The 14,119-nt window shown below is 34.2% G+C and overlaps 1 protein-coding gene across 1 annotated transcript; it reads right to left on the reverse strand.

Moving 5' to 3' along the window:
• Positions 1–692: 692 nt before the first annotated feature.
• Positions 693–1,409, reverse strand: LOC131633708 (uncharacterized). Its single transcript, XM_058904398.1, has one exon. It carries the CDS (start codon positions 1,407–1,409, stop codon positions 693–695), a length of 717 nt encoding a protein of 238 aa, XP_058760381.1.
• Between the last annotated feature and the right edge of the window lie 12,710 nt (positions 1,410–14,119).

Raw genomic sequence — 14,119 nt, forward strand, 5'->3', positions numbered from 1 at the left:
GGGAGTATTTAATATGTGTAAATTTGTTTGGCTTTTGTGTTTGTCTTTTTCACTTTGAGCTGCAAGAACAGCATGCAACATCAGCACCCAAGAAAATGAACAGAAGAATAAAATTCCATTCCTATAACCCTAATAAGAGTGAGGGGGCTTCAACAACCAATGCCATGTCCACGCCCTTCTTATTTTTAGGAACATAACACTAACTTTTTCAGAATTAAATATGTGCAATCTCAAGGGTGTATCGGTGTTGGGATCTAACGTGCTTTTGTCTCACTTTGTGTTTCCATGCCCTCATTCATGTTTCAGGGTATGTTTGTCTGTCCATATTAGGGATGTTTTGTCACATTTTTTTCACAAGACAAATCAATGTTTTAAGTATTTACTATTTTTATTTCAAATTATAAGACGTTTGAATATTTCACACGTATTAAGAAAAATAATTATTGTTATATGAGAAAAAGAAATTATGTACTCCCTCCATCTTATAATAGGTGTATTTTTTGAGATTTTCACATTTTTGTAAAAAAATAATTAATTATGTTGATTTCAATAATAAAATGAGAAATTATGCACTCCCTCCGTTTCATATTTTATTTCAGGCTTTTTTGTGAGTTTTTTTTTTTTTTTTGATAAGCAATGATACAGAACTTCATTCAAAACAGAGTACAAGGGGTACTCGCCCGTATACAAAATCAATACATTAGCATCGATTCCATCGGGTTTTGACACCACAAATAATAATTCGAAAGGCCCTTAACATTAACCCCTATTATATGCCATTGCCAAGAGGAAAGACGAATCTGTTCAAACACCTCCACCGTTACTGCAGCTTCGTTCTTAAAAATAACCGCGTTACGCTTGCACCAAATCGACCACGCAAAAACCAACCACAGTAACAGCCTCTTCTTAACCGGAATGTTGCCTCTAACACAATTTGAGCAAGCTAACAATTGAGCAGAAATGGAATCTTCCTGGAAGAAATCAATGCCAGCCCAAGCACATACTTGATTCCATACCTCTGCGGCAAACGGACAATGAATAAGAAGATGCAGGATTGATTCTCCAACAGAGCTGCAGAAAACACACACATTCGCCTCACTACCCAATAAAATACCCCTTTTTAGAAGTTGCTCCCTTGTAGCTATTCTATCCTTGATGCACCTCCACCCAAAAACCTGGATCTTCGACGGCACCTGAGTTTTCCAAATCTGATTTACGGCTAGCAGTTCCACCGAATTTAACGACTGATGAAACGCATTACGGCTGATCAACGAATAACCCCCAGAGACCGAAAACGACATTTCCCCTTGAGGGAACCAAACAAAATCGTCCTGCACATCAGAATTAAGAACAACAAATCTTTTTTGTGAGGTTAAGTATGCCACTTTATCACCCTTAATCCATATCATGTTTGTGAACTCAAATGTTAGTGGATTGATCATGTTTGCATCTTTTTAATTCAACAAAATTGTGCTTGATTTATGTGACCTCTTTCAAAAAATTACTATATGCACACCATGTCTTATTTAGGGACGCATGCACATGTTATGCTCAATTACCTTAGGTAGTAATTTTTTTTTTAAAGAAAATAACATTTCAATGAGTTGGATCTCTTAGAGAATATTTTTAACTACCTGTAAGGTGGACTACTGTAAATATTTAAAATAGGTGGATTACTGCACAATATTTAAAATTTATCACAATTAAGCTATAATTAAATATGAATCATAAGATATTTGTCACCTTTAAACTGTAATTAAATAAAAAATTTATTTATTTTGTCACGATTAAATTGCAAAAAAGAATTACAAATACTTCTAAAGACGACTCTGATTCCTTACCTTAATTAACTAGATTTGAGAAATTTGAATTATAATTAAAGTAATTGATCATCCTAGTCCTTCACCTACAAAGGGTGTGTATAGAATTATAGAACGTTTTGTGTTAATTTATTAATCAACTAAAACTAAAAGAAACTTTTTTTTTGTGTAAAACATTCTACTTGACCACTTAAAGTAAGTAGAAAGAGAGAAAAGGAAGGACAAAATCAGTGTTTATATATAAAAGGAGAGACTTGACTTGTGAGATAAAAGGTTGTCACACTCTTCCAACAATATTTTCATTTTTCAAAATAGCTTTTTTTTTATATGATCACTTTTGTAATATAAAGGTTTGGTCTTCATTAGTGACACTTGAAACCAAGTTATAACCCCAAACTCATAGGAACTCACATTTGACCCTTATTTGACTATCAAAAAAGGTGCAATGGAGGAACAAATAACCTAGCTTGTCCATGTTAGGTTATGATCTAATAGTGTGGATAAATCATGCTCTCTTTCTCTAAAGTTTGCTTCTGTCAATTCCACTACACTTTCCTTTTGGGGTTTTACTTTCTAAGCTTTAAAAGTTTAAATTACGTGATTTATATACCCAAAATCTGTACATTGCCATTCTCACGTCATGAACACGTGATTATTCCATCACCCTTCATCCTTAGTATATAGTATTATTAAGGTTTATATTAGTGTTCAATAATAATTGTTTCATGCCTTTAATAACATTATTCAAAATAACTTTATATTAACTTTTGCAACTTGAATTACCATGAGGCAAAATATCTACCTTAGATCATAGATTCACCTAAAGATTAAAGGCCCACTCGAACAAGTGAGAGAGATATCACATATTCAACTAAAACTTTAATACAATGAATATATGAGTCATTTCACTTATAAGAGGCTCAATTTTATTTTTTTTCCAAACAATATAGGACTGACTTACACAACTTATTTCAAATCCCCTTAAAAAAACATGTGAATAAATAAGGAAAACTATATATATATATATATATATATATATATATATATATATATATATATATATATATATATATATATATATATATATATATTGGTTGGATTTATATATACTCTAATTAATTTCTATATTTATTGAGTTGATCACAAAATGTGTTTGATGATAAAATGTATAATGTGTCGCTATAACAAAATGTGTTTGATGACATTTGAAATGGTCGAAGCAAACATGTGTTTTTAGAACCTTTATTCTCACTCCATGTCAATTCTTAGATCAAAGCGTCATATTAGACTATCTTTTAGTTGGACTTGTATTGGGAATTTGTTCATTTATGTGGATTTTTGGAAATTACTTTTTCCATTATTAAGACTGCTCTCCAACACCGTGAAAAGTCACAACTGCCCCTAGCATTTGGAGATATATCTTCTGACGTATTTTAATACACACTCTTTAGCGCAAATTTGATGAGACCTTTATTTTACCAAAATTTAATCTAGAGATGCATCTTCGTATGCATATAAGGTTTGTCCGGAGATACACCGTAAAAAAAAATATTTAAAATTCAACAAGTTGTTCGGAGATACATATTCTGACGCTTTTATTTCATATACCCATGTCAGACCTTTCCCTCTTCCTTATTCATTTTTAAAAAGTCACTCAAAAAACATTGTTTGAGCTCTTTTGTTGCAAACTATTTTCAAACCCTATTTGAGGAAGTTTCATCTAGTTCACTCACTCCATTCTACATCATTTGCTGCAAAGTGACTCACTCCATTCAAATTAACTTCTCATCCACAACTTTGAATTGGTAAGTTTCTCAGTTCATTCCTTTTTCTTTTTTTGTGTTTTGAATGATGTTTTAGATAACATAAGTCATTTAAGCTACTTTAGATAGTGCAATCAAAATATATAGTTGATATGGACATGCATTTCCATTTGGTTGGAAGGTTTGTGGTTAGTACAACAATGGAATTTCTGTCATGGGTGAAAATAACGACTTCATCCGAAGATGTATCTCCAGATAATGTCTAAATTGTTTCGAAGATGTATCTCCAGATAATGTCTAAATTGTTTCGAAGATGTATCTCTGAATTTGTTTGTGCCTGCGTTTTGGTTGAATTTTTTATGTGACTTTCTGGTTTTATTACAGGTGCAATGGTTGTAAATAACCTTAACAAAATTAGGCTCGACTGTGTATTCCAAACCACATACGTACGACATGAGAGGACCGCGACCAGGACCACGAGGCCACAAATCAACGATAACTAGTTTGAGGGTTCACAACATCGAGATTCACAATCATCTTGTTCTACTTCTCGTAGTTGCCTGCCTCATGTCTCTACAGCACCTGAAGCCCATGAGGAACCCGTTGACACCTCATTTCTTCATCTTTATGGAGACCATGCTACTAGGCATGTCTGAAAAGAAGAAGCGTATTTAATAATGGTGATATAATTTTTACAGGAGCGTCCATGTTTAAAATCGGTAAACCACGGTAGGACGATATTGGATTTGGAACAACCTAAAAATGAATGGTCCATGGATGTTATCACCTATTTTGGTCTTGTTGTTTTATGTATTGTTGCGTATATAACCATAAACCATAGCATGCATATGGAATTTGTAGAAAGATTGCATTCAGAGACGTCATCTTTCCACCTTCCTATAGGCGAGATGACCATCAGGATGATGAACTGTCCTTGTACGGTTGTAAAACTTGTCAAACTTAGCAAGAGGAATGTAAGATTCTTAGAGCCAAAGTTGACAAAGCATTACAACCTAATACCACTTTTGTCCTTGATCACCCAAAGTTTAAAAAACCTTTGAATAAACCTCTTAAAAGGTATAGATTTGTTAAAAAAGGGTGAAAATGACAAAAGTAAGTCTCATCATCATGTTATATGTCACTATTTTTGCAAAAAGGGGCACACTGTATAAAAATGCAAGTTTGGGAGCATTTTGGTTCCTAGTGGTGTTTCTTAATGGTTTCCCAAGTGCAACCACATTTTCACTCACTCCCAAGGACCTAATGAGAATTGGGTACCTATCACCTTTGTTTAATATTGCAGGTTAAATGGTTTTGCTCCATGGACGAAAAATGGATTCTCGATAGTGGGTGCTCAAGGCATATGGCGGGAGACATTTCCCTATTCCCCAACTTCGTAGCGAAGAAGAAAGGATTCATGTCCTATGGTGACAATAACAAAGATGCAATACTTGGAAAAGGTAGTGTAGGTAATCCCTCATCTACTTCTATCTCTGATGTTATGTTAGTTGAAGGCCTTAAAAGTAGCCTTCTTAGCATTAGTCAATTGTGTGACAATGGTTATAAAGTATATTTTACTAAAACTTGTTGCTTGATAGTTCATAATGAAATTAAGGATTGTATGTTTAAAAGTGAGAGGGTAAACAACTTCTATATGATTGACTTGAGTTATCTGTCTTTGACTAATGCTAAGTGTATAGTTTCCTTGAGTGAAGGCTCATGGCTATGACATAGGCACTTAAAACATGTTAATTTTGAGCTATTAAATAAGGTGGTGTCAAAAGATTTAGTAATCGGTCTACCTAAAATATAGTTGCTAAAGATCACCTATGTGATGCATGTCAAAAGGCGGAGCAAACAAGGGTCTCATTTAAATCGAAAAACATTGTTTCAACCTCGAGACCACTTGAGCTTCTCCATATGGATCTCTTTGGTCCCTTACGGACCAAAAGCCTAGGTGGAAATTATTATGGTTTTGTCATAGTAGACGATTACTCAAGATTTTGTTGGACCATCTTCTTACGTAGCAAAGATGAGACATTTGCGGCTTTCACACGTTTCGCAAAGTTATGCCAAAACAAATTAAATTCAAATATTGTTGCAGTCCAAAGCGATCATGGAGGTGAATTTGAAAACAACCTATTTGAGGAATATTGTGATAAATATGGGATTGAGCATAACTTTTCAGCTCCTAGATTCCATAACAAAATAGTGTTATGGAGCGTAAAAATCGTAGTTTAGAGGAGTTGGCAAGAACAATGCCCATTGATAGTTCTCTACTTAAGTATGTTTGGGCCGATGTTATTGGCACGACGTGTTATGTCTTGAATAGGATACTTATTTGTCCTATACTATACAAAACACCCTTTGAACTCTTAAAGTGTGGAAAACCTAACTTGTCGCATCTTCATGTTTTCGGATGCAAATGTTTTGTCTTAAACAATGGTAAGGATAACCTTGGAAATTTTGATGCGAAAGTCAATAAAGGTATCTTTCTTGGATACTCTCAAACAAGTAAAGCATATAGGGTGTTGTAATATGGTGGGAAAACTGACTTTTTTGGTTTTTATCCAAATGTGCGGATAGCTAGAGTCGCCACCGACTTTTCTTTTATCCAATAAGGAAAGGCTGAAAAGAACAAGAAAGACCTTGATAGATTTTGACTTCAGGGGTAAGTTATACAAAGGGAAGGTATTAGCACCCTTTGTATCCATGGTTATCCATGGGCTCTTAAATGCTTAGCTCACTTTACTTGCCTTTTTTTTTTTGAAAAGTGGTGTGTATAGAAATATTTCGTAAAAGTTTAACTTTGTAATGATTCTCGTATAATGTATACAAAGTGTTTATTTTTTGAAAATATTTTGGATGTGTGAGGTGTGAAAAATAATTGATTTGTGATAAAGCATTTAAGAGTACTCAAGGTCGTTCTTGTTATTTTCATTCTCCCTTTGGGATAGGACTGTCCTTACCATTAATTGGTAATTAGTCTTTTCTTTTGGATGTGAAGAAACAGGCGTATAGTCATCAAATGGTCATCGAAGGCAACATTTGTAAGGATACCTTAGCAATTTCGAAGGGACTATCATTATTTTTCGTAGGATCACCGTGGGACAAGATCATATTTTTCGAAGGCAAATCGAAGGGTCATCGGGGGACTATGATCTTTTGTACCGAAGGGACTATGATGATTTATTCGTAAATGTCTTTTGCTAAGATACCCCTACGTTCGAGGGACATGACCATTTGTAAGGTAACGAAGAGAGGGTTACCCTAGAGGTGCAAGTGTGAAGTCTGTTTGCTTTCATTTATTTAATCTTGGATTAGGGTTTTCTAGCATTCGTTATAGTCTTTCCATACAAACCCTAGTTACTAACAATTAATATTTACAGGAATTTAAAGTGCGAAAAAATAAAATTCATACGCTATTACAACTTGTGAGCAGTTAAATAATTATAAAAAATGCGGAATTTAAATCTACGTTATTACAATTGGTGAACAGTTACAATTAAAAATAGCAAGAAAATAAATAATCAGGAAAAAGAAAGTTAATGTTTGAAAAAAGTTTTAGGGGTAATAGAAACCTAATTCTAATTAATTAAAATTAAACCTAATTAATTAAAATTAAACCTAATTAATTAAAGCCTAAGTCGAAATTGATTTTAATAAACCCTAATTAACTAAATTAATCTAAATCTTAAGTTATTAACCCTAATTAACTAAGTTAATTAATTAAATTATTCGGCCAAGAAAACCTAATTATCTAATTAACTAAATTAAATTAATTAATTATTTGGCTTAAAACTTAATTTAAATTAATCATCCTAAACCTAAAATTAAGACTAACCCTAATTATTTGGCCAAACCCTTATTATTAAGGTTTTTAACAAATGACTCATGATTAGTGAAGGTTTGTGATTATGTTAATTATCGGTTGATAAATTAGAAAAGAATGTGAAATAATCAAAGAAAAATAAGATGCCAAAAAATTGTATGGGGGTGAGAATTGATTTCGCCCCCTTGAAGTCACAAGATAAAGCTCCACCCGCTTGGCCAATCACGTTGGTGCGCTAAGGAATGACTTACACTCAATTCATATGAAATTTGTTCATAAACCTAAAAAAATAACATAATAAAACAAAACCACAAAAATTCAAACTAATTAAACACGCGTTAAACACTGTTCATATTCGTTTTGATGAAAGACTTTTACTTATCCATCAAACTTCTAGCCAGGGTTCCCCAAAATCACGAAGAACAAACCCTAGCCATGGAAATTCATGATACCTGTACTAATTCTCAAAACAAATGATCCATAAAAATGATATGCATTCATACAAATAATAATATATGATCAAAACATGTTTATGATGCGTGAATCAATGTAATCGAATTAAAAAAAGTAAACAAACCGTGGCACTTGGTTGAAGTGATTCACAAGGATTTGAATGTTGGTGATGATTGAAATAGCTTCCGATCAACCTCTGGATGCTTGTTTGGTCCTTAGGAAAACTTGGAGATGGCTGCAAGATTGAAACCGGTCTACCCTATTTTTAAAGCTTTTTTGCGATTTAGAATAGTGTTGATAGAGCAAGAAATTGTCCTTGTTGGAGCAAAAAAATCTTCCCCTCCCCTCCCTCTTGGTCTGGAATTATTGTCTACTTATAGTAGAATGAATTAGGTCAACTTGTTTGCAAAGAAATCATGAGATTGGATGATTGGAGATTTAATGATTGGAGATTTGCATGAAAAGCTTTCATATTTGCTCAATCTCATATCAACAATTGTCATATGAGGGTGATCATAGACTTTTTGGAAACCTCAACTTGTCTCCTACAACTTCCTTGTTGGCCATCCTTTCGTTTGAAGCCTTTATCATTTTGTAAACATTTTTGACAAAATGTGTTTTTTCAAAATGACATGTAATGTACGGGCTCATATCTCTTAAATGAAGCAATTTTTTTGGAAAAACCTATAAGAGAAAAAGTTGTACAGAATTGAATTTCCTTCAAAATGAGCTTTGGTTGAGGAATTTCTGATGAGGTATGTGAAAGTTATGATTGGTTAAAGTTAACTTGACTTCTCCTTAAGAAAATCCAAATTTAGAAACTTTTGCCTTTTGATGAATTTGAGATTTCTTTGATTCATGATCAACCCTTGATCAAATGATGAATGTGACTTCAAAACCTTGATGTTGGCCAAAAATCTTGAAGTTTGATTGTATGTTGACCATAGTTGACTTTTTACCCAATACAATCGACGGTTGATCATCTGAGCAATTGGCTGAACAATCTTGAGCTGTAAGTCTTGAAACTTAACATGGAGATACTTTGAGACATATGAGACACCGTGAATCCGCTTGAGGCCTTGGAAGTTCAATTTCCTTTGAAGAAATCAAAACCCTAGTTAGAGGTCCATTGCTTAGGAGGAGGCTTTGTCTGATGAAACCTTGAGTACCCTTAGGCAATTGAGAACCTTATGAGCATGAGGAAACCTCTTGAAACAAATTGTCTTGAAATACGGAGGGCAAATTTTGGGGTACAATAGGTGTATAACAAGAGGTTACTTATTATCGAAGAGTCGTTACATGTTAATTTTGATGAGTCATACCCGAAAAATGTTGGGAAAGATATTTCTTTTCATGATACATGTGCATCTACAGAAGACATACTCAAAGATACCAATAAAGTAATTGATCAACATAAGTCGATGAAAATTTAGGAGGAGGAAGATGACGATGTTGAAAAAAAGAAAGATGAAAGTCAAGAAAAGAAGGATGATTTTTCCTTGGAGTAGAGAACTTCCAAGAATCATCCAATCGACAACATTCTTGGGGACATCATAAAAGGAATAACCACCCACTCTAAGATAAATAACTTTTGTCATCATTATGCTTTCAGGTCTCAAGTTGAACCTAAAAATGCAAATGAGGCCTTACTTGATGAGCATTGGCTTATGGCCATGCAAGATGAACTAATCCAATTTACAAGAAATGGCGTATGAGACCTTGTTCCTCGTCCACGAGATCATCAAGTCCTAGGTACCAAATGGGTTATTAGGAATAAATTAGACGAACACGGAGTGATAACTAGGAACAAGGCCCGACTAGAGGCTCAAGGTTATAACCAAGAGGATGACATTGATTATGAGGAAACTTATGCTTTGGTTGTCTTCCTCGAAGCTATACACCTTTTAATAGCCTCTGCATGCTCTAATAATTTCAAATTATTTTAAATGGATGTGAAGAGTGTTATCCTTAACAGATACATAAATGAGGAAGTGTATGTTTTACAACCTCCCGGTTTTGAAAATCATGAGTATCCTAATCATGTTTACAAGATAAAAAGAGCTTTGTATGGACTCAAACAAGCCCCTAGGGCTTGGTATGAGCGACTTAGCAAGTTCTTGCTTGACTAAGGATACTCTAGAGGGAAAGTAGATACTACACTTTTCATTAAACGTCAATCGGCTCCTAAGGAATCGCATTTAAAAGCGGTCAAGCCCATACTTAATTATCTTCGTGGTACATCCAAGTATGCACTTTGGTATTCTAAAGGAAGCGATTGTAGCTTGGTTGGTTATTCCGATTTCAATTTTTCTGGATGCAAATTGGATAGGAAAAGTACTAGTGAGACTTGTCACATGTTTTCAAATTCCTTGGTTAGTTGTCATAGCAAGAAACAAGTTTCCGTTGCAATTTCAACGGCTGAGGCGGAATACGTCCCTATCGGTAGTAGTTGTTGTGCCCAAATTTTGTGGCTAAAATAACAACTATTAGAAATTGATATTAAACTTTCATGTATTCCCAACGACAACATTAGTGCCATTAATCTTACCAAGAATCTGGTGCTACATTCTCGCACTAAGCATATTGAGATACGTCACCACTTCCTATGTATCATACCCTAATTTTTGACCCCCCTGAGATGTCACATCATATGAAATCTCAACTACTCCATCAACTCAAAAAGCAGACACCCAGAGCAGTCACTTGTTCACCAAGTACTCAAATCAGGGGTTCAAGTTAGGAAAATTCTGTCAAGGGATCAATCAATGATTGAAATGATCCTCAACACAATCATATCGCTCAAAATGCTTCATTCATCTCCACACGACCTCCAAGAACAAGGCATCAAGCCTCAGATTCATCAAAGGTATCATATTAAGGTTTTGGGCCTATCGGGGACTAAAATCAGGGCTTTTATTTGGGAAGATTTACAAAGCTTCAAGACATGATCCAAAGAGATCAAACATCTTCAAATGATTCCTACATTAATATCCAATGAAAGATGTACTTCAATTCAAGTTCAACAACTCTCTAATTCATCTAGCCCACAATTAGGGGTTTTGACCTAATTCACCTGGAAAGTTGACTTTTGATCAGGACATGGCTCCATGGCTCAAATCAAGATTCAAGGACCTCTAATTCTTCATCATAATCCAAATACATCATTTATTTGAAGAGGAGAGCTTGATTCATTTGAAATCTCCAAGAACACATTTCATTTGAAAAAGTCAACTGTTGGAGATCACCTTTGAATTTCTGGAATTTCAGTCAACTATGGACTTTTAAGGTTCAAAATCATCAACATATGATTATTAGAGTAATTTGATCAAATAAATTAAAGAAAATAAATCAAGAATAAAAAATTCAACAAAAGTCAAAATTAAAAATTTCAAATACTTAGAATTTTTCTAAGTGTTTTTAAGCATTTTTGTCATAACTTCATGGGCAAGTAACTTCAATGTTCAAGTACAAACTGAAAAAAAAACTTCCAACATGATAGTTGTACATCTTGATCCAATGAAAAACTTTGTCGCATATAAAATTTCTTCAAAAGATCAACCATTTGAGCGATATGGGTCCATAAAGTTCCTGCCAAAGAACACTTAAGTGTGAAACCCTAATTTTTTTCTCAACTTTATGGCCAATTTTCACCAAGATTCAAGATGAATTCTTTCAAGACCTTAGCAAGTGAATTGAAGTATATCCTCTAAGATTTCCAAAGAGTCCTAAATTACTCCTTAATTCAATTTGAGCAAGGAGTTATTGATCATGATCAAAGTAAGGCATTTGAAGTTGGATTTTAAGGCATGACCAACTTTGCATTTTGCCAATTTTGTGAAAATGCCTCTACCAATTAGTACATCCTCATTCATGTGATATCAGAATAGATCAAGAGGAATCAAATGCATCATTACATTATATTTGTCCAATTACAAGAATGTTCAAAACCATATGATTATGTAATGATTACAAAATGGAATTTATGGAAGATTGGTGAATCACCAAAGGAACCTTCTCTAAACCAATTGGAATGCTCCTACACATTAGAAATATGTCCCAAACTCAGATGGAATCGAGGGCTAGGGCTTAGGATCAAATGGAATAAAAAAGCCATCATTGCATTTTCAAGATATTCCATTTTCATGCTTAAGTTTCAAAAATGTGACATCACTTTTCTCTCCTCATTCCCTTGATATCTCAGATCATTTTCCTATAAAAGGAGAGCTCTCTTTCATTCTAATTCTCACCAAAGCAACTTCAATTCTTGCTTTCCTCAAATTCTCTCTTCTTGCTCACTTTTCAAAAGTTCCTTGGAGTGAAGAAGTCAATTCTTCAAACCAGAGCTTATTCATTGAAAGTGAGTGTTCTAACATCTCAAGGGCATTACACCTGACGCTAAACTAAACACACTGACTCATGAGTTAATCCTCACCAAGTCATAAAAATCGTTATCCTCAATCTGAAAATGACAACATGTAAGGGTGATTCTCATCGCAATTAACAAATATTATTGCATCATAAATAATAACACATCATATTTATATATCACCCAATTGTATTATATTCAGACAATTCCACAAATACACAACTAACACATTATCAATTCATAACACTGAAACACATTCAATCATGTTATGAAAATCATGCATATGAATGAACTGACATTATGCAAGTGGTACCAAACATCATCAATGGGAATAACCCACCGACCGATCCAACATCTTCAAGATACGGCCCTGCCAGCACAAATTCCACACAATGGGAATTATGTCCTTTGCTGAATCCACAACATCATTCGGATTCAGCCCTCAAACGTATGATTATGAATGAATGTGAACATATACAACATACTAATAACATTGTCGATCCGATGAACATCATCGTCTCATCTTTTACCATCATCATCATCAAACATGTTTAAATATATATTAGCATCATTCCAATATCATCCAATTATCATCATCATACAACTCATAGATCATCACATGATTATTACTTCAAACATAGCATGTACTAACACATCTTGTCACATATATGTACAATACATCATTCATCAAGCAATAAAATCATGTTTCAAAATAATTGAAGTTACACCTCCTTTCATCATTTAAACACATAGGTTATCTCATAAGGTTCATCATGCTCGAAACAGCACTAAAAATGGACATACGGTTTGGAATTTATGGTCTTCGGAAAATTTGTTAAAAATTTATATGTTGTGAGTCGACTCGTAACTTTTGCAGGTCGGCGCATAGAATTTTCTGTCCCCCTCGGGTTTGCTAAGGTCGAACCATGAGTCGACTCATGCTGGTCTTTTGGGAACCTATAGGTCAACGCTTGAGTTCCATAGGTCGACGCACGCTGCGTTTATACATAATTTTTCTGCGATTTTTGACATCTTTCCTCTCCCAATCTCAATCTAGCCGCACCACAACAGTTCCCACACCTAAATATCATCCATTATCATAACATACTACAATTATAACACATTTTAGAGGTCATCTAACACTAAAACCATTCATAAATTCATCAATTTCATCGATTCAACAAAAACAACCTAAATCTCCCAAAACCTAAACATACAATCCAATTGACCTAAATAATATTCCTAATCAGTATTATCATCTAAAATAAGAGATGTTAATCGGAGAGTCCCCCCTTACCTTAGTCAAGAATTCTTGGTTGGTCCTCGTCCTCTTCTGCTCCTCTTTCACGTATTCTCCTTTCTCTTCTTTTGCTTCTATTTTTCTTCTTTTCTCGACTTCTCTATTCTATGAAAGAATAAAATTCACTTAGTATGGGCCTATCACTTAGCACCCCTCTCTTACTAATCACAACACCAAGCCCAATAATTCCTTTTTCCATAATTCTTCAATTAAATCCCATCAAATGCTAATTATTTCCAATAAATAATTTAATTCCAATTTAAATTAATTAAGGAAAATATGGGGTGTTACACAGTTCTCGTGGGAGCACTCTTGACTTAGCATCGTCTTATGGTTTGCCCAGATGTGGCTATGGTAGAGCAATGAAGATTTGGGTCACCAACACAGTGCAAACCCCCAACCAAAAGTTCTGAAAATGTCGAGGTGCTGGGGTGAGTTTGTTTATGTAGAAAGCTCAAATCAAGTTTTGATTTTTCTGAATTCTAACACATGTGCAACTCGTTTTTTATAGACCGAAAATAGCTATGAATTATTCCTATGGGATGATGAACTTGGAGACTTCAACAAAGGGGAAACTGTTATTCA

This window comes from Vicia villosa, unplaced genomic scaffold (genome assembly GCF_029867415.1).
Source record: "Vicia villosa cultivar HV-30 ecotype Madison, WI unplaced genomic scaffold, Vvil1.0 ctg.001168F_1_1, whole genome shotgun sequence".
Taxonomy (NCBI): Eukaryota; Viridiplantae; Streptophyta; class Magnoliopsida; order Fabales; family Fabaceae; genus Vicia; species Vicia villosa.

Coding starts and splice junctions, on each gene's coding strand:
- LOC131633708 (XM_058904398.1), bottom strand. CDS start 1,409: ATGATATGGATTAAGGGTGATAAAGTGGCATACTTAACCTCACAAAAA.